This window comes from Cetorhinus maximus, chromosome 36 (assembly GCF_964194155.1).
Source record: "Cetorhinus maximus chromosome 36, sCetMax3.hap1.1, whole genome shotgun sequence".
Taxonomy (NCBI): Eukaryota; Metazoa; Chordata; class Chondrichthyes; order Lamniformes; family Cetorhinidae; genus Cetorhinus; species Cetorhinus maximus.
Window position 1 is genome coordinate 6808788 of NC_135914.1, and position 24860 is coordinate 6833647.

The window sequence follows — 24860 nt, forward strand, 5'->3', positions numbered from 1 at the left end:
TGGAGAATCCACAACTCCCCTGCTCCTCACGATGGACAATCCACAACTCCCCTGCTCCTCACGATGGAGAATCCACAACTCCCCTGCTTCTCACGATGGAGAATCCACAACTCCCCTGCTCCTCACGGTGGAGAATCCACAACCCCCCTGCTCCTCACGATGGAGAATCCACAACTCCCCTGCTCCTCACGATGGAGAATCCACAACTCCCCTGCCCCTCACGATGGAGAATCCACAACTCCCCTGCTCCTCACGATGGACAATCCACAACTCCCCTGCCCCTCACAGTATTCTAAACAGGTCTCCGTGTCCTGCTTCGATTGAACTTTGATCATCCCGTGGGAATCGGGGCCTATTGCCTCCTGCTTGAGAGTCTTTCTGTTGTCGGGGTGGGGGGGGTGGGGTGCGGGGGCAAGTGCAGATCAGTGGTGCTGTTTAGGGAAGGGCCTCACGGGGACTGTAGAGACCAAATTAACATCCAGCTCTCCCCCCAACCCCACAACACCCGCTCACCTCGAGACTGCCTCTCAGCGAGGGATTTGATGATGCGCGAGTGCAGGCGTGTGATTTGTATCTCGCTGTCACTCTCCGGGCCAGGCGGAGACAGAGAGGGATTTAAGTTGAGGGAAGCGAGCTGGTGTGTAGCAGTCGGCCTGACACATTAAGTTGTCACAGGCGAACGATCTGTGCTCCGAATGCGGACAAATATTGAATATTTCAAACGCTCTGAGCCGCTTGACCTTTCTCGGCTCGTCTCGTCGACAGGCTCCCTCTCGGTGAGCGAGAGAGGCGGTCGAGTGATGGTGTTGTGGAGCCGGGGGGACGTGGGGGTTGGGGGGGTGGGGGGGTGGGGGTTGTGGAGAGAGTTAGTGAGGAAAGGTTTGGAGGTAAAACAAAATATTTTAGTCTGGGAATTACAGGGAGACTTGTCACGTCTTTCAGCTGAGACTATAAACTGGAGGCCCCTCTGCCATAAAACCATAGAAATGTTACGATGCAGAAAGAAAGGCCGTTCAGCCCATCGCGTGCTGTGCTGTCCAAAAAGAGGGGGAAAAAGTAACTAGCCTCTCTCGTTTTAATCCCACTTTCCAGTACCTGGTCCATACCCCCTCGGGGGCCCTCTGCCCCCTCAGGTGGGTGTAAAAGATTCCCACGGCCGCTGTTGGAAGAAGAGCCATGGCGGGGGGGCGTTGTTCTCTTCCGATGTCCTGGGGCCAATATTTATTCCTCAACCAACATCGCTGAAAGCAGGTGTCTTTCTTTATGGGAGCTTGCTGTGCATTTCCTACATTACCAACCACAGTTTGGGGAAAGTACTCCACTGCGCCGTGAAGCGCGCCAAGACATCCCGAGGTGCTATATAAATGCAGATCTGCTCTCGGTTGTCGATGCTCAAACACTGAGGAGGGGGGGAAGCAGATGCACGGATAGTGTTTGCGGTTCATGTACAAGTGTCTGTGCCACTGTCGAAGGCAATAAAAGCAGCCCGGAATGATTGTCACACGTCAGCAGTATTTTTTATTGCAACCCAGAATCTCAGAAGCAGTGCGAGGGAGTGTGAGAATTTGCAATAATGTCAGCTCTTAATTACTGGGTAAATTTCAGCTTTCTCGCTGGAAAAGACCTCATTTCATTCCATGAAGCTCTTCCTTTGCCTGATGGGGGGACCGAGGAGGATAGCAGCTAAGGATGAGCACCAGCTGTAATCCACAAGTACTGACCCACTCCGACCTCCCTGTCATGTACTATGGGATTAATTGGATAGAACTCAACTGATCACTGAAATGGGTTATACAGATTCATGACAGCTATCCTGCCACCACCCATCCTTCCCTCCCTCTCCCCTCTCCCTCTCCCCCTCTCCCCCTTTCTCCCTCTCTCCCTCTCCCCGTCTCTCCCTCTCCCCCTTTTTCCCTCTCCCCCTCTCTCCCTCTCCCCCTCTCCCCGTCTCTCTCCCTCTTTCCCTCTCTCCCCCTCTCCCCCTTTCTCCCTCTCCCCGTCTCTCTCTCTCTCTCTCCCTCCCTCTTTCCCTCTCTCCCTCTCCCCCTCTCTCTCTCTCCCCCTCTCCCCCTCTCTCTCTCTCTCTCTCTCTCCCTCTCTCTCTCTCTCTCCCTCTCCCCCTCTCCCCTTCTCCCCGTCTCTCTCTCCCTCTCCCCCTCTCTCCCTCCCCCCCTCTCTCCCTCCCCCCCTCCCCCTCTCTCCCCCTCTCCCCTCTCTCCCCCTCCATCTCCCTCCCCGTCTCTCTCTCTCTCTCTCCCTCCCTCTTTCCCTCTCTCCCTCTCCCCCTCTCCCCTTCTCCCCGTCTCTCTCTCCCTCTCTCCCTCTCCCCCTCTCTCCCTCCCCCCCTCCCCCTCTCCCCTCTCTCCCCCTCCATCTCCCTCCCCTTCTCTCCCTCTCCTCCTCCCCCCCCTCTCTCGCTCCCCCTCTCTCCCCCCCTCCCCCCCCTCTCTGCCCCCCTCCCTTCTCTCCCTCTTTCCCCTGCTGACTTTCCCTTTCTCTCTCGCCCCCTACCAGCTGCTCCCTCCCTCTCCACCCGACCCCTCCCTCTCTCCCCCCCCGACTCCTCCCGGCCTCCCTCTTCTCTCCCCCCCCCACCTCCCCACAGCCTCCCCTTTCTCTTCTCCCTCCTCCCCCACCAATCAAACCTTCATCCCTTTTAAACAACCCTCCATCAGGGTGGGACATGTTTCTGTTGTTTTCAGAACGGTTGAAACCTGAGTCCTGTGGTCCGCTCACCACAGACGGCCGAGATTGATGACTGGTGGGAGGGAGCGGCCACTCACAAAACCTGTGTCAAGAGCAGGGCTCCCGGTGTCTGCTGGGCAGACAGCGTCCTGACTGATGGGCGACCGGGAGTCGATTACAGGCTGTAATTGAATCAGGGGCCTCAGGTAGCAGGATAATGCAGTGAGGACCTCAGCTCAGTGTGCGCTTCAGGGATTTCATCCATGCGTTCAATTCAATGATGGCTTCTTGCTTGCCGCTTAATAGCCTATTTATACGTTGTGTTCTTTATCATTGCTGCTGCTGCAGCCTCGGCAATGTTCCCTCCGAGCCGAGCGGCAACCTGAAAGTTCCCACACGGAACGAGCCCAAGTCCGCCACGCGCGTGTGGTAGAGCGAGGAAACGTAGAGCTCCTGTGCGCAGCAACGTGAGAAAAACAGAGGGGCTTTTAACCCCCATTAAAGTGCAAAAACAAAAAATCAACTCCCGACGCTGAAGATTGAAGGAACTGTGGATGTGTTGCGACCTTGGTGTCTGGGTGACGCTGGTTTGTTCGGTCACACTCTGACCGTGGGAGCTGTGGGGTGGCGAGAGCCCATCCTGTACCTCCCAAACCCTCAGGTTAGCTGCCTGAGTGTAGGCGAGAGAGAGGAGGGAGCCCGAGGAGGAAGAGGCGTTCAGTCTTTGTCCCTCTGTGGCCCCAGTGGAATCGCTGAGGGGACACGTCGAGTAACTGGGAGTTGGTTTGGTTTTTTCTTTCTCTCAGAAGGACAGGAGTCTTTGCCCCATCGGATGGAGAATGTGCGTTACTGTATCTGCTGTGAAACCACAGGTCCAGGGTTCTCTGGATTATAACGTAGACAGTAAAATTCCCCACACGCCAATACCAACAATCCTGGTGGTTACCATTGACCACAAACTGAACTGGACCAGCCTTATAAATACTGTGGCTACAAGAGCAGGTCAGAGGCTGGGAATCCTGTGGTGAGTAACTCACCTCCTGACTCCCCATAGCCTGTCCACCATCTACAAGGCACAAGTCAGGAGTGTGATGGAATACTCCCCACTTGCCTGGATGAGTGCAGCTCCCACAACACTCAAGAAGCTTGACACCGTCCAGGACAAAGCAACCCCGCTTGATTGGCACCCCATCCACAAACATTCACTCCCTCCACCACTGACGCACAGTAGCAGCAGTGTGTGTACCATCTACAAGATGCACTGCAGCAACTCACCAAGGCTCCTTCGACAGCACCTTCCAAACCCAGGACCACTACCATCTAGAAGGACAAGGACAGCAGACACATGGGAACACCACCACCTGGAAGTTCCCCTCCAAGTCATTCACCATCCTGACTTGGAAATATATCGGCCGTTCCTTCACTGTCGCTGGGTCAAAATCCTGGAACTCCCTCCCTAACAGCACAGTGGGTGTACCTACACTACAGGGACTGCAGCGGCTCAAGAAGGCAGCTCACCCACCACCTTCTCAAGGGGGCAATTAGGGATGGGCAATAAATGCTGGGCCCAGCCAGCGACATCCACATCCCGGAATGAAAAAAGTAATGATTTGTTGGGGGGGGACAATAACCACAAAGAGATGCAGCGGTTCAGGCCCTTTTTAATGACCACCAGAGATTGGAGTCCGTTCTGGGCTGTGGGTCAGGAAGATCCCAGTATTCCAGGCTGCTGAGGGCGCAACCTTGGGAGATGCACTGAACAGGAGAGGTGCTGTGTGTATCGGGGGGATTGACGCCTGCGCGCGAGGGTTTAATTCCTTCAGGGCTTTTCACAACCTCAGGGCGCCCCAGAGCACTTGACAGCGAGTGAAACCCTTTTGTCGTGTAGCCACTGCTGTAATAATGCAGGAGGCGTGGCAGCCAATTTGTGCACAGCAAGCTCCCACGGGCAGCAATGTGTCAATGACCCAGATCGTCTGGTTTTGTTTTTGTTGGTTTGTGGTGGTGATTGTCGTGGGTTAAATATTGGCATCGGGGCACCAGGAAGAACTGCTCCCCGACACCCTCCCCCCTCGTCCCCACACACACAACCCCACTGCCCTCATTGGTTTCCTGTCTGATTTCACGTTGGGAGCCCCCAGGGGTAGTTACAGTGTGGCACAGTGGAAAAGGCAGCTGCTGCTACACAGCCCTGACTCTGTGTCTCCAACCCCCCAGGACGTAACCCGCTGCAGTGACATGGTGTGGAAAGGATAGAAAGCCTACCTCCCCCTCTTCTCCCCATTCTCTCCACCCCCACCCCCACCTCCAGTTTCTGTCAGACCTTAATGCCTCAGCACCCCAATGGATTGCAAGGTGGGGGATTGGGGGGTGGTGGGGCTCTGAGTGTGATGAGAAGGAGAGAAACAGCTATTTTATTAATTAAATGTTTTTTTTTTAATGCTTACCCATCTTTTTTTGCTTCCCCCCCCACAGTTCAGAGCCTGGATTGGGAAACGTTTGAACAATACTGTACGTGGCAACTTTTCTTGGCTCACAACATTCCCCTGGAGCTCGTCATCCCCATTCTTCAGCACGTCAAGTACAAAGGTCAGAGGCAACGGTGTTAAAGGACTGAGCGAAACTCCAGCCTCTTGAGAATCCGCTTGGCTTTTTAACCTCTTCCCCTCTCTCCTCTCCTGGTCCCGTCTCCTCCTCCTCCCAGACCCTTCTCCACTTCCTCCTCCCTCTCCTCTCAAAGTCCCCCTTTCTTCCTCCTCTCCCGGTCACCTCTGCTCCTCTCTCACCTTTCGTGCTCCCCTCTCCTCTTCCTCTGCCCCTTCCTCCTTTCTGTTCGGCGCTCCTCCCCTCACCTCTTCCTCACCCTATATCCCCCCTTCTCTACCCACCTCCGCTTGCTCCCCCCTCTCTCCTCCTTCCACTCCTCCCCTTCTCTTGTCTTCCTCCTCTGCCCCCTCCACCATTCTGTTCTGTGCTTCTCGCTCGCTCTTGCGCTCTCTCTCTCTCTCATGCGCTCGGTCTCTCCCGCTCTTTCTCCTGCTCCCCTCTCTCCTCTCCATACCTCTTCCTCACCCTATATCCTCCCCCCTCTCCCTGTCTCCTCTTGCCCCCCACTCCGCCTTCCACTTCTCCCCCCTCCTCTTGTCTTCCCCTTCCTCTTCCTCCTCCCCCTTTCCTCTTCCCCCTCTCTCTCTCCCCCCCTCCTCTCTTATTCCTTCTGCTCTCTCCTCTCTCCTTCCTTCCTCCTCCTCTCTCCTACCCCTCTTCTCTCCCTTTCTTCCTTCTCCTCTCTTCCCTCTCCTCTCCTCCGCCAGCACCTCCCTCCCCAGTTCTCTAGCTGCTGGGGCACCTGTACCCAGTACACATTGATACCTTAGGGAAGGTGTGGGGTGGAAAATTCGGATGAGGAGAACAGCATGAAACTCAGGCGCTAATCTTTTCTCTTCCAGAGCACCCTGAGGCCCTATCGTGTTTGCTGCTGCAGCTCAGGAGAGAGAAGTAAGTGTGGTCTTTAGTTTACCCAGCTGCACGTTTCTGTTGCAGTTCAGTATTGAGGGACTGAGGGAGCGCCGCGCTGTCGGAGGGTCAGTGCTGAGGGAGTGCCGCACTGTCGGAGGGTCAGTGCTGAGGGAGTGCCGCACTGTCGGAGGGTCAGTACTGAGGGAGTGCTGCACCCTCAGAGGGTCAGTACTGAGGGAGCGCCGCACTGTCGGAGGGTCAGTGCTGAGGGAGCGCCGCACTGTCGGAGGGTCAGTACTGAGGGAGCGCCGCACTGTCGGAGGGTCAGTACTGAGGGAGCGCCGCACTGTCGGAGGGTCAGTACTGAGGGAGCGCCGCACTGTCGGAGGGTCAGTGCTGAGGGAGTGCCGCACTGTCGGAGGGTCAGTGCTGAGGAATCACTGCACTGTCGGAGTGTCAGTACTGAGGGAGTGCCGCACTGTCGGAGTGTCAGTACTGAGGGAGCGCCGCACTGTCGGAGGGTCAGTGCTGAGGGAGTGCCGCACTGTCGGAGTGTCAGTACTGAGGGAGCGCCGCACTGTCGGAGGGTCAGTACTGAGGGAGTGCCGCACTGTCGGAGGGTCAGTACTGAGGGAGTGCCGCGCTGTCAGAGGGTCAGTACTGAGGGAGTGCCGCACTGTCGGAGGGTCAGTGCTGAGGGAGTGCCGCACTCTCGGAGGGTCAGTGCTGAGGATGCACTGCACTGTCGGAGTGTCAGTACTGAGGGAGTGCTGCAGTGTTAGTCGTGCTGCCTTGGTCTGATATTTACCTCTCGAGCAACACCATTTTATCTGATCGTTATCCAATTGCTCTTTGTGGGAGCTTGCTGTGCATAAGGGTTTTAGTGACAAGGACAGGTCGAATTGGCAGCTCTTGTATTACTTTGATTTTTTCACTCTGGTTTCTGGAGTGAGTCCTGAGCCTGCGGGTGTGTGACTCTGAGGCAAGTGTGCTACCCACTGGGCATGGCAAAGAAGCCGTGATAATGGATAGAAGTGGTGATCTAATTGAGGTGTTAACAGATGATCACAAGTTAGATATGGAGAGCCTGTTTCCCCTGGCGCGCAAGCGTAACCTTAAAAATCATCAGTTCACATAAAAAGGATGGTGGAGATCTGGTGCACTCTCCTCCTAAAGAGCTGTCGGGCTGGGGAGTCCATGGTGAATTTCAGAACTGACATTGATCGACTTCCATAATTGTGCGAGGGTTTTCAAGGGTAAACGGCGTTGGGATACAGATCGCCTGTGACCTCATTGAATGGCAGAGCGAGCTCTCGAGGGGCCGAATGGCCTCCTACTTGTTAACCGTGTTACTGAAGCAAAGGCTTGCCTGCCCCAGCCGCGGGAGGTCTATTCCCCACCGGTCTGTGATGTTATTCAGTGAACTGTGAACGCCCAAGCGTGTCGGAGCCGACAACTCGGAGAGAGTGGAAACGTTTACTCTTATATAAAAAAAGAATCAACTCGAAAGGTGGCTGTCGGCCCCGAGAGAGATTATATTTCTGCAATTGTTTTTTTTTTTTTTGGTGCCAATCACTTAAAACCTGCCTCAGCAACGACTTGCGATTTATACAGCGTGACGACGCAGCAGATGATGCGTCCACGAGGGAAACTCAATCCCGCTATCACAACAGCCTTGCAATTTGTATTTTATTTCGAGATGCGAATTCGGTAATAATAAGTCATAGAGGTCTACAGCACATAAAAAGGCCCTTCGGCCCATCGAGTCTGCACCGGTCAAACAAGCAGCTAATCCCGTTTTCCAGCCCTAGGCCCACAGCCTTGTATGCCAAGTCCACCAAGAGATCTTTTTAGAAAACTAAATTAAACGTTTATTAACAAAAGAAAAGATTTCAAGCACCTGCATAGATCTACAAATTACTACTATAATAACTCCTGAAACCCCCGAATTAATCTGGCTGCCAGTCACATCCCCATTAAGGCAACAATAAAAGATTTTGAACAGATCCAGGCAAGTCAACACAACACCCTGGATGGTAGAATTCAAAGTGGCTTTTGCCAGCTTCGGTTTCTGTAGACAGCAGGCTTGAGGCACCAATACTGGAGGCTTCCCACGCTTCTGTTAGACCTTACCATGCCTTCCCTGACACACAGCCTTATTCTCCTTTACACACGTTTCTCCTTTTTAATGTAAATTCCATTGTTCCTATATGTCTTTGCAACATTACCTTTCTCATAATACAAACCTTTTCATGATGCTGATATTGTCAGTAACCTTTGGGAAAAATAAACACACTGCTTGGCATCGCTTCTCTGGCTAGGCGTAAACATTCGACCAACTCCTTGAAATTCGAACTGCTCTGATTTATATAAAAAAAATACAAATTCCCCACACCTCACGTTCTAAAACTTCAGCCATGTTTACTTATTTAGCATTTCAAACCTAGCTTCTTTTGATGAATCAAAGACCTCCAGACTAGTTGCCTCCAATTCAATTAAAACACACACACGCACACACTATCCAAACTCCACGACTAACCTACTTTTGCAACAAATCACAACAATATTGTGAGAATTATCATTCTTTTGTGACAAGAGCTTTAACATCTTAAAATGGCCCACGGTGCTTCACGGGAGTGGAATTAGAAAATAATCTGAGACCCAGACACACAAGGAACTATTGGGATGGATGTCGAAATTCTTGGCCAAAGAGGTTGGTTTTTAATCATGGTCTTAAAGGAGGGGGCGAGGTTTGGGGAGGGAATTCCGGAGCCTCAGGACCCAGGCAGCTGAAGGCACGGCCGCCAGCGGTGCTGCGATGGGAACCAGCATGGGACGTTCAAGAGACCGGGAACGGGAGGAGAGCGGTGATCTTGGAAGGTTGTGGGGCCGGAGTTTACAGAGACAGGGAGTGGTGCGGGGGAGGAATGAGGAAAGGGGGAAGGATTTGAGAACGAGGATGAGAATTTTAAAATCGAGACCAGGAGCCCAATGTCGGTCAGTGAGCGCAGAGGTGACAGGCGAACGGGACTCGGACACAGAAGCAGAATTCCAGAGGAACTGTAGCTTACGGAGGTTCGGAGAGAGAGAGAGAGAGAGAGAGAGAGACTGGCCATTAATGTGCCGGGATAGTTTGGGTCCGGAGGCAACAAAGGTTGTAGAAGACAGCGGCAGATTAGCTTGTGGGGAGATGGTGGCGTGGCGGTAATGTCACTGGGCTAGTGATCCAGAGGCCCAGGCTTAACGCCCTGGGGTCACGGGTTCAAATCCCCCCCCAACCCACTTGCCTGGTGGAATTTGAACCCAGTTAACAAACCTGGGATAGTCTTAGTAATGGGTGACCATGAAACTGATGTGGATTGTCTTAAAAATCCCATCTGGGTCACTAATGCCCCCTTTAGGGGAGGAAAATCTGCCCTCCTTACCCCGGTCTGGCCTACACATGACTCCAGACCCACAGCCATGCGGTTGACTCTTAACTGCCCCACCCCCACCCCTGAAATGTGTACAGTTCAAGGGCAATTAGGGAGGGGGCAACAAATGCTGGTTTTGCCAGGGACACCCACAGCTACATTAGGAAATTTGGAGAGGGGGTTGCAATGGGATGGAGCCGATGACTCTGAATTCACTTGAAACCGGCCTTTTCCCCTTGATTTGTTTTTATTGGCCTCTGTCTCTTCCAACGTTTGCCATGCTTGACAGAGAGGGGAGGGGTGGAGTGCGAGGCTGTGGAAACATTCAGTGCTCCTGTATCACCGCTGCACACGGAGGACCTTTCTAAGGTGGGGAAGAGAGTCCGTACATAAACTGGAAGCAGAGAGAGAGAGAGAGAGACAGACAGACACGTGTGTTATCTGACTTGCAACCGTACCACGCTTTTCAGAACCTCGAGACAGCCCAAAACAATTTGCAACGACTTTGTGAGGCGTAGTCACTGCTGTGATGTAGGAAACCCGGCAGCCAATGTGCGCACAGCAAGATCCCACAAGCAGCAACATGATAATGACCCAGGTCACCCGTTTCTTGGTGATGTTGTTCGAGGGCTAAATATTTCGCCGGGACACTCGGGAGAAATTCCCGCCTTTTCTTCAAAATGTTCATGGAATGTTTTACATCCAGCGGAGAGGGTGGACAGGGCCTCGGTTTAATGTCCCAATTGAAAGACAGCGCCTCCGACAGTGCGGCACTCCCTCAGCACTGACCCTCCGACAGTGCGGCGCTCCCTCAGCACTGACCCTCCGACAGTGCGGCGCTCCCTCAGTACTGACCCTCCGACAGTGCGGCGCTCCCTCAGCACTGACCCTCCGACAGTGCAGCACTCCCTCAGTACTGACCCTCCGACAGTGCGGCGCTCCCTCAGTACTGACCCTCCGACAGTGCGGCGCTCCCTCGGCGCTGACCCTCCGACAGTGCGGCGCTCCCTCGGCGCTGACCCTCCGACAGTGCGGCGCTCCCTCAGTACTGACCCTCCGACAGTGCGGCGCTCCCTCAGCACTGACCCTCCGACAGTGCGACGCTCCCTCAGCACTGACCCTCCGACAGTGCAGCACTCCCTCGGCGCTGACCCTCCATCAGTGCGGCGCTCCCTCGGCGCTGACCCTCCGACAGTGCGGCGCTCCCTCAGTGCTGACCCCCTGACAGTACGGCGCTCCCTCAGCGCTGACCCCCTGACAGTGCGGCATTCCCTCGGCGCTGACCCTTCGACAGTGCGGCACTCCCTCGGCGCTGACCCTCCGACAGTGCGGCACTCCCTCAGCGCTGACCCCCTGACAGTGCGGCATTCCCTCAGCGCTGACCCTCCGACAGTGCGGCGCTCCCTCAGCATTGACCCTCCGACAGTGCGGCGCTCCCTCAGTACTGACCCTCCGACAGTGCGGCACTCCCTCAGTACTGACCCTCCGACAGTGCGGCGCTCCCTCAGCACTGACCCTCTGACAGTGCGGCACACCCTCAGTTCTGACCCTCCAACAGTGCGGCACTCCCTCAGTACTGACCCTCCGACAGTGCGGCACTCCCTCAGTACTGACCCTCCGACAATGCGGCGCTCCCTCAGCACTGACCCTCCGACAGTGCGGCATTCCCTCAGCGCTGAACCTCCGACAGCGCAGTGCTGACCCTCTGACAGTGCGGCGCTCCCTCAGCACTGACCCTCCGACAGTGCGGCGCTCCCTCAGTACTGACCCTCCGACAGTGCGGCGCTCCCTCAGCACTGACCCTCCGACAGTGCAGTACTCCCTCAGTACTGACCCTCCGACAGTGCGGCGCTCCCTCAGTACTGACCCTCCGACAGTGCGGCGCTCCCTCGGCGCTGACCCTCCGACAGTGCGGCGCTCCCTCAGCACTGACCCTCCGACAGTGCGGCATTCCCTCAGCGCTGAACCTCCGACAGCGCAGTGCTGACCCTCTGACAGTGCGGTGCTCCCTCAGTACTGACCCTCCCACAGTGCGGCGCTCCCTCAGTACTGACCCTCCGACAGTGCGGCGCTCCCTCAGCACTGACCCTCCCACGGTGCGGCGCTCCCTCAGTACTGACCCTCCGACAGTGCGGCACTCCCTCAGTACTGACCCTCCCACAGTGCGGCGCTCCCTTGGTGCTGACCCTCCCACAGTGCGGCACTCCCTCAGTACTGACCCTCTGACAGTGTGGTGCTGACCCTCCGACAGTGCAGCGCTCCCTCATCGCTGACCCTCCGACAGTGCGGCGCTGACCCTCCGACAGTGCGGCGCTCCCTCGGCGCTGACCCTCCGACAGTGCGGCGCTCCCTCATCGCTGACCCTCCGACAGTGCGGCGCTCCCTCGGCGCTGACCCTCCCGACGGCACAGCTTCTCCTTTAAGACGCTCCTTAAAAACCAGCCCCTTTGACCGAGCCTATGGCCGCCTGTCACTAATAAGCCCTGACGTGGCTCGGGGTCAGAATTTGCCTGGTAAACGTTCCTGTGAAGTGCCTTGGGACGTTCAACTAGGCGAAAGGCCCTGGACTGATCCAAGTTACCGTGCGTTTTGAGCGTCCCAGTTTGCTGTTTGTTCCTGGTGTGTTTAACGTACTGGTTACCAGCTCTCAGTCTCTCTAATTTCTCCCAAACCCCCAGGCCGACCGAGGAGATGGTGAAGATGGTGATGAGCCGCCCTTGCAACGCCGATGACCACTTCACCACCAGCATCCTGCGCCAGTGGTCCATGAAACACGACGACTCCCTGGCGGAGCAGATCAAAGCCCTCCTCATCAAAAACAACAGCCTCCCCAGGAAACGGCAGAGGTGAGGAGCGACCCTGACCGGGAGCCCGCCCGGCGGGGGTGGGGGGGTGGTGGGGACGGGAGGGGACAACGTCGCTGCTGGGGCCGGGCTGTTCCAGCTCGGTCTTTGCCCAGGGAGCGACGTGAGTGCGGAGCCTGCTGCTGCTGCTGCTGCTGCTGCCCCGGAGCAGCGGGGACATCATGGGACAGAAATGCAAAGTCTTTCTGAGTCTTAAAAACCAAAGAATTGTCACGTCCCGCTGAAGGTGGGGGCCTGTCCCGGTTTGAAGAGGCTCGTGAGCTTTAAATTTACTCACGGGAGTCGCTGGCTGGGCCCAGCGTTTACTGCCCCATCCCTAATTGGCCCCCTTGAGAAGGTGGGGGGTGAGCCATCTTCTTGAGCCGCTGCAGTCCCTGTGGTGTAGGTACACCCACCGTGCTGTTAGGGAGGGAGTTCCGGGGTTTTTGACCCAGCGACAGTGAAGGAACGGCCGATATATTTCCAAGTCAGGTTGGTGACTTGGAGGGGAGCTTGCCTGGTGGGGGGTTGTTCCCCATGTACCTGCTGCCCCTCTCCGAGGTGGTGGAGGTTATGGGTACGGAAGGAGCCTTGGCGAGTTTTTGCAATGCACCTTAATGTGCACACCGCTGCCTCCCTTTGCATCAGTGGTGGGAGAAACGGGTATTTAAAGTGGTGGATGGGGTGCCGATCAAGCGGGGCTGCTTTGTCCTGGATGGTGTCGAGCTTCTTGAGTGTTGTGGGGGCTGCACTCATCCAGGCAAGTGGGGAGTATCCCATCACACTCCTGACTTGTGCCTTGTAGATGGTGGACAGGCTTTGGGGAGTCAGGGGGTAAGTTACTCTCCGCAGGATTCCCAGCCTCTGACCTGCTCTTGTAGCCACAGTATTTATATCCACTGGAGTTTAGAAGAGTAAGAGGCGACTTGATTGAAACAGATAAGATCCTGAGGGGGTCTTGACAGGGTGGATGTGCAGAGGATGTTTCCTCTTTGTGGGAGAATCTAGAGCTAGTGGGTGGTCACTGTTTAAAAATAAGGGGGTCGCCCATTTAGGAGAGAGATGAGGAGAATTTTTCTCTGAGGGTCGTGAGTTTTTGGAACTCTGCTTCCACCGCCTTTTGAGAAAGAGAGACTTTGAATATTTTTAGGGCAGAGCTAGATAGATTCTTGATCAGCAATGGGGGTGAAAGGTTATCGGGGGGGTAGACAGGGACGTGGGGTCGAGCTGACAATCAGATCAGCCATGATCTTACTGAATGACGGGGCAGGCTCGAGGGGCCGAGTGGCCTACAACTGCTCCTAGTTCGTATGTTTGTATATGGCTGGGTCCGGTTCAGTTTCTGGTCACAGGTAACCCCCAGGTGGTGACGGTATATTACAGGCAGTGATTAATATAAGCGTCAGTCCCAGACCCCGATAGCTGCTATCCTTTCCCGGGATGAAGAATCCCATACGTTAGCATCCAGACCACCTCGAGTCTCACTCGTTTACACTGAATCCAATACAGATTTATTTGCCACAGGTTTTTATTTAAGGCACTGTTTTAAAATTATGGGGTGGCTCTTTTAGGACAGAGATGAGGAGAAATTTTCTCTCTCTCAGAGGGTTGTGCGACTTTGGAACTCTCTGCCTCCGGAGGCGGTGGAGGCGGGGTTATTGAGTATTTTTAAGGCGGAGGGAGATAGATTCTTGTTAGGCAAGAGAATCAGAGGTTATCGGGGGTTAGACGGGAATGTGGAATTCAAAACACAAACAGATCAGCCATCATCTTATTGAATGGCGGAGCAGGCTCGAGGGGCCGAATGGCCTAGTCCTGTTCCTATTTCTTATGTTCTTATGTCTCCTGCTTTTTGGCAGCGGATGTGTTAAATTCCAGCTCCAAGCCCTTCTCTCCTTAAAGTAAACAGAAAGTAACACAGGAAACAATGAATTGCCGATTAGATGTTAAGGTGAATCATTGTGCGCAGAGAGCAGCACAGCTCTCCCTGCTGGCTGGGTTAGTCACTGCAGCTGTGAACCGCTCCCCGTGCTCAGGTAAGCTGATGTCGACCCAAGTGCCTCGATCAAAACTCAGTGTCCGGGGGTGATCCCGCCTTGACCACGGCCAGTGCCAGGTGAGCTTGGTCAGAGAGGTAAGCAGAGAGAGAGAGAGAGAGAGAAGTGGGTGGTTGGGGAAGAGGTTTAGGGAGGGAGTCCCAGACAGCTGAGGGGACTCACGCCGCCAATGGAGGAGCGACGGGCGAGAAGGCAAGCCCTGCGTTGACGCAGCCGCTTTCACGTACCTCAGGACACCCCGAAGTGCTTTCCAGCCAGTGCAGTACTTTCTGAGCGCCGTCACTGACGTAATGTCGGCCGTGTTGTCGTGAAACCCACTGATCTGCGGAGACTGTTCTTCTGAAAGACGTGAGTACACGTCCATAGCCTTCCCAACCAAAGCGCTTTGCCAAACGAGAGTCCGTGTGCCCCTTGTTGGCTAGCTGCCTTTTCAAGTGAGTGAAGATATCTCTTGACCCCGTCTTCAGTGAATTTAGGCAACGGACAAAGATTCTTTGATGTAATCAAAGCTGCGAATGGGTCTTGATTGTTGCTGATCATTATTGACAGTTAATAATGCACGACAAGGTACGGTTGGAGTTGGAGGTGGGAGAGCGTGCGCGAGAGACCAGAATCGGAGGGGGGCACGGCCACCCACGGTTAACTGGTGAATCGGTGCCCGCCGCCGCTGGTTGCAGGAGATCTCCCTGCCCCTCCTCCAATGGTGCCACGAGAGGCCTCGAACCACCAAAGCAGGGGAATGGGGCCTTTTTAACTGCCTCACTCCCTCCCCTTGGTCCGACACCGGCCAGGCGACCTGGACTGGAGGCTCGAACCCACAGGCCTCTTACTCCTGAGGTGAACACGTTCCCCTGGCCGGGAGGAATGGGCTGGAGGGGGGGAGAGGGGAGAGGGGAGCTGGCGAAACCGTTTGTGCGGTGAACGCTCGTTATTTCGAATCGGAAGAACAGCCCCTGTGTGACTGAACAGAGGCGAGACTCTGAGACTCTTGTTGAACACCCGCTGAGCCTGCCTGCAGAGAGAGAGAGGCAGTGCGACACTGCCCTCTGGTGGGTACAGCGATCCCGGCAGGCAGAGTCCCCCCCTCTGCAGTGCACGCAGAACAGGATGAGCGCAGGCTGCAGCACTTGTCCAGTGCAATCCACACAGGGTGAGTGCGTCACCTGCACGTGGAGCAACAGACACCCTCCTTTCTCGTCACTTGGGGGCCCCCCCCCACCTCAAGCTCGAGCGCACCGCGCGCTCTCTCTCTCACACACACATCTCTCTGAGGCAGAAAAAGGTCCTGGGGTTCAAGCCCCACTCCAGAGACTCGAGTGCAAACAAGATCCAGGTTTGACCCTTTCGGTGCTGTGCCCGCCCAGGTGCCACCCCGCCAACGAGAGGCCAAACCCGAGGCCCCCAATGCCCCCCTGAGCTTGATGTGAGAGCTTGGTGGGGAGTGGGGAGAACACTCCTCGGTGTCCAGGGGCTGAGATTTACCCCTCAGCCAACATCCTGTTGTTACACACACACACACACACACAAAATATGGCTCATTATCACCTTGCCGGGCGTGGGATCTTGCTGTGCACCTCTCGCCTGCCGCCTTTCCCACATCGCAGCCGCGACCGCCCTTCGCCTGAGGCCGTCGGGCTTTTTTTGGAAAGCCCTGAGGTGGTGAAAGGCGCTATATAAATGCAAGTCTTTTCCAGCTTGCCCCCCCCCATCAGTCTTGGACTGACGGAGAAAGACAACCTCTGGACATCTCAAAGCGTTTAATCAAAGCCAATCGAGTAGTTTTTTTTTTTTTGGATGTGTAGTCGCTGTGGTAATTTAGGAAACGTGGCAAAGATTTTGCGCACAGCAAGATCCCACAAACAGCAGTGTGAGATAATCACCAGTTAATGTGTTTTGTGTGATGTTGGTTGATGGATTAAATATTAGCCCCAGGATACTGGGGAGACTCCCCCCTCCCACCCAACACCCTCGACCAGCCACTCTTCTCCCAGTACTGGCTACAGGTTCTTTAACATTCACCCACCAGCTCGCAGATAGGGCCTCGGTTTAACATCGGATCTGAGAGATGATGCCTCCAGCATTGCAACACTCCCTCAGTACTGACCCTCCGACAGTGCAACACTCCCTCAGTACTGACCCTCCGACAGTGCGGCGCTCCCTCAGTACTGACCCTCCGACAGTGCGGCGCTCCCTCAGTACTGACCCTCCGACAGTGCGGCGCTCCCTCAGTACTGACCCTCCGACAGTGCGGCGCTCCCTCAGTACTGACCCTCCGACAGTGCGGCGCTCCCTCAGTACTGACCCTCCGACAGTGCGGCACTCCCTCAGTACTGACCCTCCGACAGTGCAACACTCCCTCAGCACTGACCCTCCGACAGTGCGGCGCTCCCTCAGTACTGACCCTCCGACAGTGCAACACTCCCTCAGCACTGACCCTCCGACAGTGCGGCGCTCCCTCAGTACTGACCCTCCGACAGTGCGGCACTCCCTCAGTACTGACCCTCCGACAGTGCGGCGCTTCCTCAGTACTGACCCTCCGACAGTGCGGCGCTTCCTCAGTACTGACCCTCCGACAGTGCGGCACTCCCTCAGTACTGACCCTCCGACAGTGCGGCACTCCCTCAGTACTGACCCTCCGACAGTGCGGCGCTCCCTCAGTATTGACCCTCCGACAGTGCGGCGCTCCCTCAGTACTGACCCTCCGAATGACAATGTGGCCCTGCCCCTGCGCTGTCCCTGGATCACCAACCTTGATTTTTGCGCTGAAGCGTTGGGGTGGGACTTGAACCTGGAGCCCTGTGATTCTGGGGTGTGAGCGCCACCAACTGAGCTCCAGCGGACAGGTGACTGAGCTTGTCCTGCCCCGGGGTGGAGGAGACGGAAGGGTAAGAGTCTCTGGGGAGCAGGGTTTACTCTGGAACTGGAATGGCTACCGGGTGCGGCGCCGGGTAAATGCAGCTTAACGTGTTTTGTGGCCCCGTGGTTTATACGTATTTTTCTTTTCCCAGTTTGCGGAGTTCCAGTAGCAAGCTGGCACAGCTGACGCTGGAACAGATCCTGGAACACCTGGCCAACCTGCGGATCTGCCTTCTCCCCACCAAACAGAACTGTGAGTGCCCACCCTCTCAGCGTCACATCACTAACAACCAGCGCGCGGGTTAGCAAGGGCCCGAGAGACAAATCGCAAAGCCAGCTTCGGCCTGGGGGGTGGTGGGGTGGGTGGTGTCATTTCCAGAGGGGACTGAGGGCTAAAGGAGGACCAATGCTCAACAGGTATCGGACCTCGGTCGTACCAGTCACTGTGAACAGCACAGTCCTGGTCTCCGTGTTTTCGCAAAGGGTTGCCGAGGCTCTGGAATAGGTGGAGCATAAACCTTTGGAAGGGAGTCGGGAAGGAAAATTGCAGGGTTCCGGGGAGGCGGAGAAGGAGGGAGAGAGGAGGATACCCGGCTTTTGAAATGCGGGTTTGGGGGGAGGATGCTTCGAATGCCCACCCACCACCCCGACTTGGAAATAAATCGGCCGTTCCTTCACTGTCGCTGGGTCCAAATCCTGGAGCTCCCTCCCTAACAGCGCGGTGGGTGTACCTACACCACACGGGGACTGCAGCGGCTCAAGAAGGCGGCTCACCCACCACCACCACCTTCTCAAGGGGGCAATTAGGGATGGGGCGATAAATGCTGGGCCCACATCCCCGTGAATGAATAAATACAAAGGAATTGGCTGGAGAGACGATCGGCGGCTTAGATGAAGTGTAGATCAGGAATCACCGGGTTGCTGAGTACAGTTAAGAGAGTGAAAGGCAGTCAAAGTGCAGGACATTGGGTACAAAGAGCTGACAGCCTTGTCCCGGTGACAGTCGAAGGAGAGATTGGGGAAGAGGATGGAAAATCGGGTGGTGGGTAACGTTGAGACGTGGACTGAGGGAAACCAGCGAAGCCGCAAAGACGGTGTCGACGGTTTCGGGGGAGGTGACGGCCCAGCGGTACTGTCACTGGGCTAGTAACCCAGAGGCTCGGGGCTAACGCTCTGAGGGAGACGGGTTCAAACCCCACCATGGCAGCTGGTGGAGGTTTAAATTCGATCGATAAGTCTGGAATTGAAGCCAGTCTCAGTAACTGTTGTTGTAAAAAAAAAAACCCCATCTGGTTCACTCATGCTCCCTTTAGGGGAGGGAAATGTGCCGTCCTTACCCGGTCTGGCCCTACACGTGACTCCAGACCCACAGCCACGCGGTTGACTCTTAAACTACCCCCCCTCTGAAATGGCCACTCGGTTCCAGGGGCAATTAGGGATGGGCAGTAAATGCCGGCCTTGTCAGCGGCGCCCACATCCCATGGAAGAATGAAAAAAAACAAGGCCCAACTAACGCTCCGGTCACACTGAATAAACCAATGGGGAGGGAGAAGGGAGAGTGGGACGAGCTGGCACGGACTCGATGGGCCGAATGGCCTCCAGTGAGGTGACCCTGCGAAGGTGCAGAAACAGATTAACAAGGATGATTCCCAGACGCGAGAGGTTACAATTGGCAGGGGAAGCTGGACAGGCCGAGGCTCCTGTCCAGAAGGAAAGTGGCCTGATCGAGGCTTTTTAAAATTGTGAACCGTTTCAACAGGGTAGATAGGGGGGAGACCAGAATTAGGGGCCATCAATATAAGACAGTCACTGATAAATCCTATGGGGAATTCAGGAGAAACGTCTTTATCCAGAGAGTGGGGAGAATGTGGGACTCGCTCCCACGGGGAGCGGGGAGAATGTGGGACTCGCTCCCACGGGGAGCGGGGAGAATGTGGGACTCGCTCCCACGGGGAGCAGAGAGAATGTGGGACTCGCTCCCACGGGGAGTGGGGAGAATGTGGGACTCGCTCCCACAGGGAGCGGGGAGAATGTGGGACTCGCTCCCACGGGGAGTGGGGAGAATGTGGGACTCGCTCCCACGGGGAGCGGGGAGAATGTGGGACTCGCTCCCACGGGGAGTGGGGAGAATGTGGGACTCGCTCCCACGGGGAGTGGGGAGAATGTGGGACTCACTCCCACGGGGAGTGGGGAGAATGTGGGACTCGCTCCCACGGGGAGCGGGGAGAATGTGGGACTCGCTCCCACGGGGAGTGGGGAGAATGTGGGACTCGCTCCCACGGGGAGTGGTCGAGGTGAATCGCGGAGATGGATTGAAGTGGGGGGGGGAAGCTGGATAAACAGACGAGGGAGAAAGGAATAGAAGGAGATGCTGATGGGGTGGAGATGAAGAGAGGATGGGAGGAGGCTCATGTGGAGCAGAGGGGCAGAATGGCCTGTCTGTGATAGTAATTCTTTAGGTAGTTTTTAGGGGGTTTGGTGGGGAGCGGTTAGTTTGAGATTTATCGATTGTTTTAATTATCAGTTATTCCACCTTGAATTCTTCAGGCTTGACCTAATGAGAACTGAGATCGGGAGGGGGCAAGTAGAGGGTCAGGAGCAGTGTGCATGTGTCCGGACAGCACCCCTCATTACAGCTATACTGACTTTGACCATTTTTTGTCTCTCTCTCTCTCTATCGTTCTCTATCTCTGTTTCTTTCTCTCTCGTTCACTATCTCTCTGTTTCTCTATCTCTCACGTTCTCTATCTCTCTCTCTTTCTCTATCGTTCTCTATCTCTCTCTCTCTCATTCTCTATCTCTCTCTCTATCTCTCCCTCTGTTTCTCTATCTCTCTATCTCTGTCTCTCTATCTTCCTCTCTCTCTGTTTCTCTATCTCCCTCTCTCTGTCTGTCCCTCTCTCTCTCTATCTCCCTCTCTCCCTCTCTCTGTTTGTCTCTCTATCTCCCTCTCTCTGTCTGTCCCTCTCCCTCTCTATCTCCCTCTCTCCCTCTCTCTGTTTGTCTCTCTATCTCCCTCTCTCTATCTCTCCCTCTCTCTCTCTGTCTCTCTCTATCTCTCCCTCTCTCTCTGTCTCTCTCTCTCTCTCTCTCTCTCTCTGTCTCCCCCTGTCTCCCCCCTCTCTCTCTGTTTCTCTCTCTATCTCTCTCTCTCTATCTCTCTCTCTCTCTGTCTCCCCCTGTCTCCCCCCTCTCTCTCTGTTTCTCTCTCTATCTCTCTCTCTCCCTCTCTCTCTCTCTCTATCTCTGTCTCCCCCTGTCTCCCCCCTCTCTCTCTCTCTCTCCCTCTCTCTCTCTCTCTCTCTCTCTGTCTCCCCCTGTCTCCCCCCTCTCTCTCTGTTTCTCTCTCTCTCTCTCTATCTCTCCCTCTCTCTCTCCCCCTGTCTCCCCCCTCTCTCTCTGTTTCTCTCTCTCCCTCTATCTCTCTCTCCCTCTCTCTCTCTCTCTCTGTCTCCCCCTGTCTCCCCCCTCTCTCTCTGTTTCTCTCTCTCCCTCTATCTCTCTCTCCCTCTATCTCTCTCTCCCTCTCTCTCTCTCTCACTCTGTGTTTCTCTATCTTATCTCTCTGTTCCTCCCCAAACTTCTTGCTGGCAGTTTTTACCCAGACGCCGATCCTCCAGGCACTTCAACACGTACAGGCGAGCTGCGACGAGGCACACAAGATGAAGTGAGTTCCGGGGTTGATGGGGGGGCCGGGGTGGGGGGGGGAGGGTCTCTCTGAGCAACGTGGTCGCACCGCCTGAACCTGTCCACCAGAGGGGGGTGTTTGACCACGATGTTCAGGCCTGGGTAACCGGGGACTGTCCGCAGCTGGGCCTTAATTCCGGAGCTCGGTTATACCCCACGTCTGGCTTTATTTACCCCAGAGGGTGCGGCGTAGGGGGGATTTAGTGTTACCTACAAACAAGGAGAGGCCACTCAGCCCCTCGAGCCTATACTGCCATTCAGCTTGCTGGAGGCTGACCCGGTGTCTGAAACTCCATCCACCTGCCTTGGTTCCGTAACCTTTGACCCCCCGAACCCATTGGGAGACTTGGAGTTGACCCTCGGGCCCCAGTCAGCGTTTGGCGGGGGTGGGTGGAATGTTCCGGGATTCCCACTCCCCACCGCGCTCCCTCACATCCCTGTCTGAATGGCCTGGCTCTCACTGTGAAAGCTCTGACCCACCCCCCGTTCCCCCCTCCCCCACCCCATTCCCCCCACCCCCTCCCCCCCCCTCCCCCACCCGTTCCCCCCACCCCCTCCCCCCCCTCCCCCACCCCGTTCCCCCCCACCCCCTCCCCCCCTCCCCCACCCCGTTCCCCCCCCACCCCCTCCCCCCCCCTCCCCCACCCCGTTCCCCCTCCCCCACCCCCTCCCCCCCCCCTCCCCCCTCCCCCCACCCCCCGTTCCCCCCTCCCCCCCACCCCCCTCCCCCCTCCCCCCACCCCCCTCCCCCCTCCCCCACCCCCACCCCCTGTTCCCCCCTCCCCCCCACCCCCCTCCCCCCTCCCCCACCCCCACCCCCCGTTCCCCCCTCCCCCCCCCCTCCCCCACCCCCACCCCCCGTTCCCCCCTCCCCCACCCCCCCACCCCCCCCCCACCCCGTACCCCCCTCCCCCACCCCGTTCCCCCCCCACCCCCCGTTCCCCCCCCCACCCCCCGTACCCCCCCACCCCCCGTTCCCCCCCCACCCCCCATTCCCCCCTCCCCCACCCCGTTCCCCCCCCACCCCCGGCTTCCCCCCCCCACCCCCCGTTCCCCCCTCCCCCACCCCGTTTCCCCCCCCCACCCCCCGTACCCCCCCCACCCCCCGTACCCCCCCCACCCCCCGTTCCCCCCCCACCCCCGGTCCCCCCCCCCACCCCGTTCCCCCCCACCCCATTCCCCCCTCCCCCACCCCGTTCCCCCCTCCCCCCGTTCCCCCCTCCCCCACCCCGTTCCCCCCTCCCCCACCCCGTTCCCCCTCCCCCCGTTCCCCCCTCCCCCACCCCGTTCCCCCCTCCCCCACCCCATTCCCCCCTCCCCCCGTTCCCCCCTCCCCCACCCCGTTCCCCCTCCCCCACCCCGTTCCCCCCTCCCCCCCCCGTTCCCCCCTCCACCCCCCCCCGTTCCCCCCTCCCCCCCCCGTTCCCCCCTCCACCCCCCCCCCCGTTCCCCCTCCCCCCCCAACCCCGTCCCCCCCCCCCCCCGTTCCCCCCCCAAACCCCGTTCCCCTCCACCTGCCCATCAAATCCCTTCGCCAGCCTCAAACAACGCGAGGGTCGCCCCTCAGTCCTCTACACTCGGGGTGGGAGGATACAAGTCCGGCCTGTGCGATCTGCACCCACCCCCCACACCCCCCCTCATTAAACCCCTTTATCCCCCCCTCCCCCGGGTACCATTCTAGTGAATCTGCCCTGCGCCCGCCCCACAGCTCATGTCACCTGCCTCGGCCGGCGCCTGAATGCAGTTACCCCAGACGGGGCCTCACCAGGGGTCTCTGAGAGACTTGCTTTAGCGTTCTCGCCCTCCGCCCCCACCCTCACACACCGTCCGCTGCCCCCATTAGCTTTGCTTTTCCGAGATTCCCTTTCTCTCTGTAGCCGTGGAGTGGTGTGAAGTGGGGGGGAGAGGAGGAGTTGTTGTTGCTGTGTTTGGGGGGGTTTCTCTGAACGCAGGTGGGTGGGTGGGTTCCCAGCGGAGTCACTGGTCAAAGCTGGAGGCCGGCATCACGTCCGGATGGCCAAACGGGGGGCGAGCTCCAGCCTCAGTGACCGACTGGGCCGGTTCTGAGTTCAAGGGTCATCCCAGTGGCCCAGGCAACGGGGCATCAGCTGACATTCCTCTCTGTCCTGCCTTTCAACTCTTCAATGTTCTTTCTGTGAAAAAAAATCTGGCCATCACTTAGTTGCAGACCTGGCGCAGGTCGGTGTCTGTGTGTGTGTGTGTGTGTGTGTGTGTGTGTGTGTGTGTCTGTGTGTGTGTGTCTCTGTGTGTGTGTGTGTGTGTCTGTGACTGTGTGTGTGTGTGTGTGTCTGTGTGTGTGTGTGTCTGTGTGTGTGTGTCTCTGTGTGTGTGTGTGTCTGTGTGTGTGTGTCTCTGTGTGTGTGTGTGTCTGTGACTGTGTGTGTGTGTGTCTGTGACTGTGTGTGTGTGTGTGTGTGTGTGTGTCTGTGACTGTGTGTGTGTGACTGTGTGTGACTGTGTGTGTTTGTGACTGTGTGTGTGTGTGTGTGTGTTTGTGACTGTGTGTGTGTGTGTGTGTGTCTGTGACTGTGTGTGTGTCTCTGTGTGTGTGTCTGTGACTGTGTGTGTGTGTGTGTGTCTGTGTGTGTGTGTGTGTGTGTGTGTGTGACTGTGTGTGTTTGTGACTGTGTGTGTGTGTGTGTTTTTGTGACTGTGTGTGTGTGTGTGTCTGTGACTGCGTGTGTGTGTCTGTGACTGTGTGTGTGTGTGTGTGTGACTGTGTGTGTTTGTGACTGTGTGTGTGTGTCTGTGACTGTGTGTGTGTGTGTGTGTGTGTGTGACTGTGTGTGTGTGTGTGTGTGTGACTGTGTCTGTGACTGTGTGTGTCTGTGACTGTGTGTGTGTGTCTGTGACTGTGTGTGTGTGTGAGTGTGTGTGTGTGACTGTGTGTGTGTGTGACTGTGTGTGTGTGTGTGACTGTGTGTGTGTGACTGTGTGTGTGTGACTGTGTGTGTGTGACTGTGTGTGTGTGACTGTGTGTGTGTCTGTGACTGTGTGTCTGTGACTGTGTGTGTGTGTGTGTGTGTGAGACTGTGTGTGTGTGTGTGAGAGACTGTGTGACTGTGTGTGTGTGTGTCTGCGTGTGTGTGTCTGCGTGTGTGTGTCTGCGTGTGTGTGTCTGCGTGTGTGTGTCTGCGCGTGTGTCTGCGCGTGTGTCTGCGCGTGTGTCTGCGCGTGTGTCTGCGCGTGTGTCTGCGCGTGTGTCTGCGCGTGTGTCTGCGCGTGTGTCTCTGTGTGTGTGTCTCTGTGTGTGTGTCTCTGTGTGTGTGTCTCTGTGTGTGTGTCTCTGTGTGTGTGTCTGTCTGTCCCTTTGTGTGTGTGTGTCTCTGTGTGTGTGTGTCTGTCTCTTTGTGTGTGTGTGTGTGTCTCTCTGTGTGTGTGTGTCTCTCTGTGTGTGTGTGTCTCTCTGTGTGTGTGTGTGTCTGTCTGTGTGTGTGTCTGTCTCTTTGTGTGTGTGCGCCTCTGGGGGGTGTGTGTGCGTGTCTGTCTGTGTGTGTGTGTCTGTCTGTCAGTATGTGTGAGTGTGTGTGTGCCTCTGTGTGTGTCTGTGTGCACGTGTGTGTCCATATACGTCAGTTGCTACCTAACCCTCCTACCCCTACACCACCCCAACCCTGCAGTATAACTGAATAGATTATTGTCCAGTGAAACAAAGCAGTGTTTCCCCCCCCCCAGATCGAGTGATTGTTCTGTGTTCTCAGAACCAGAATGATTGTTTATACAGCGCCTTTCACTGTTCCAGGTCAGCCCAAAGGCAGTGGGCAGCCAGTGCAGTGTTTGATTGAGGAACAATGTTGTAATGTAGAAAACCCAGGAGCTGCTTTGTGTGCAGCAAGATC

At 56.5% G+C, this 24860-nt stretch overlaps 1 protein-coding gene across 1 annotated transcript in view; it reads left to right on the plus strand.

Annotated features, from left to right (window-relative positions):
• ints3 (integrator complex subunit 3) overlaps positions 1-21005 on the plus strand; it is a 97075-nt gene extending 76070 nt beyond the window's left edge. The window contains exons 17-21 of the mRNA XM_078534115.1: positions 5161-5274; positions 6135-6183; positions 12236-12403; positions 17466-17566; positions 20908-21005. Coding sequence (XP_078390241.1) covers positions 5161-5274; positions 6135-6183; positions 12236-12403; positions 17466-17566; positions 20908-20984 — 509 coding nt within the window. The 3' untranslated portion in view covers positions 20985-21005. The remainder of the gene's footprint in view (positions 1-5160; positions 5275-6134; positions 6184-12235; positions 12404-17465; positions 17567-20907) is intronic.
• Positions 21006-24860: the final 3855 nt, after the last annotated feature.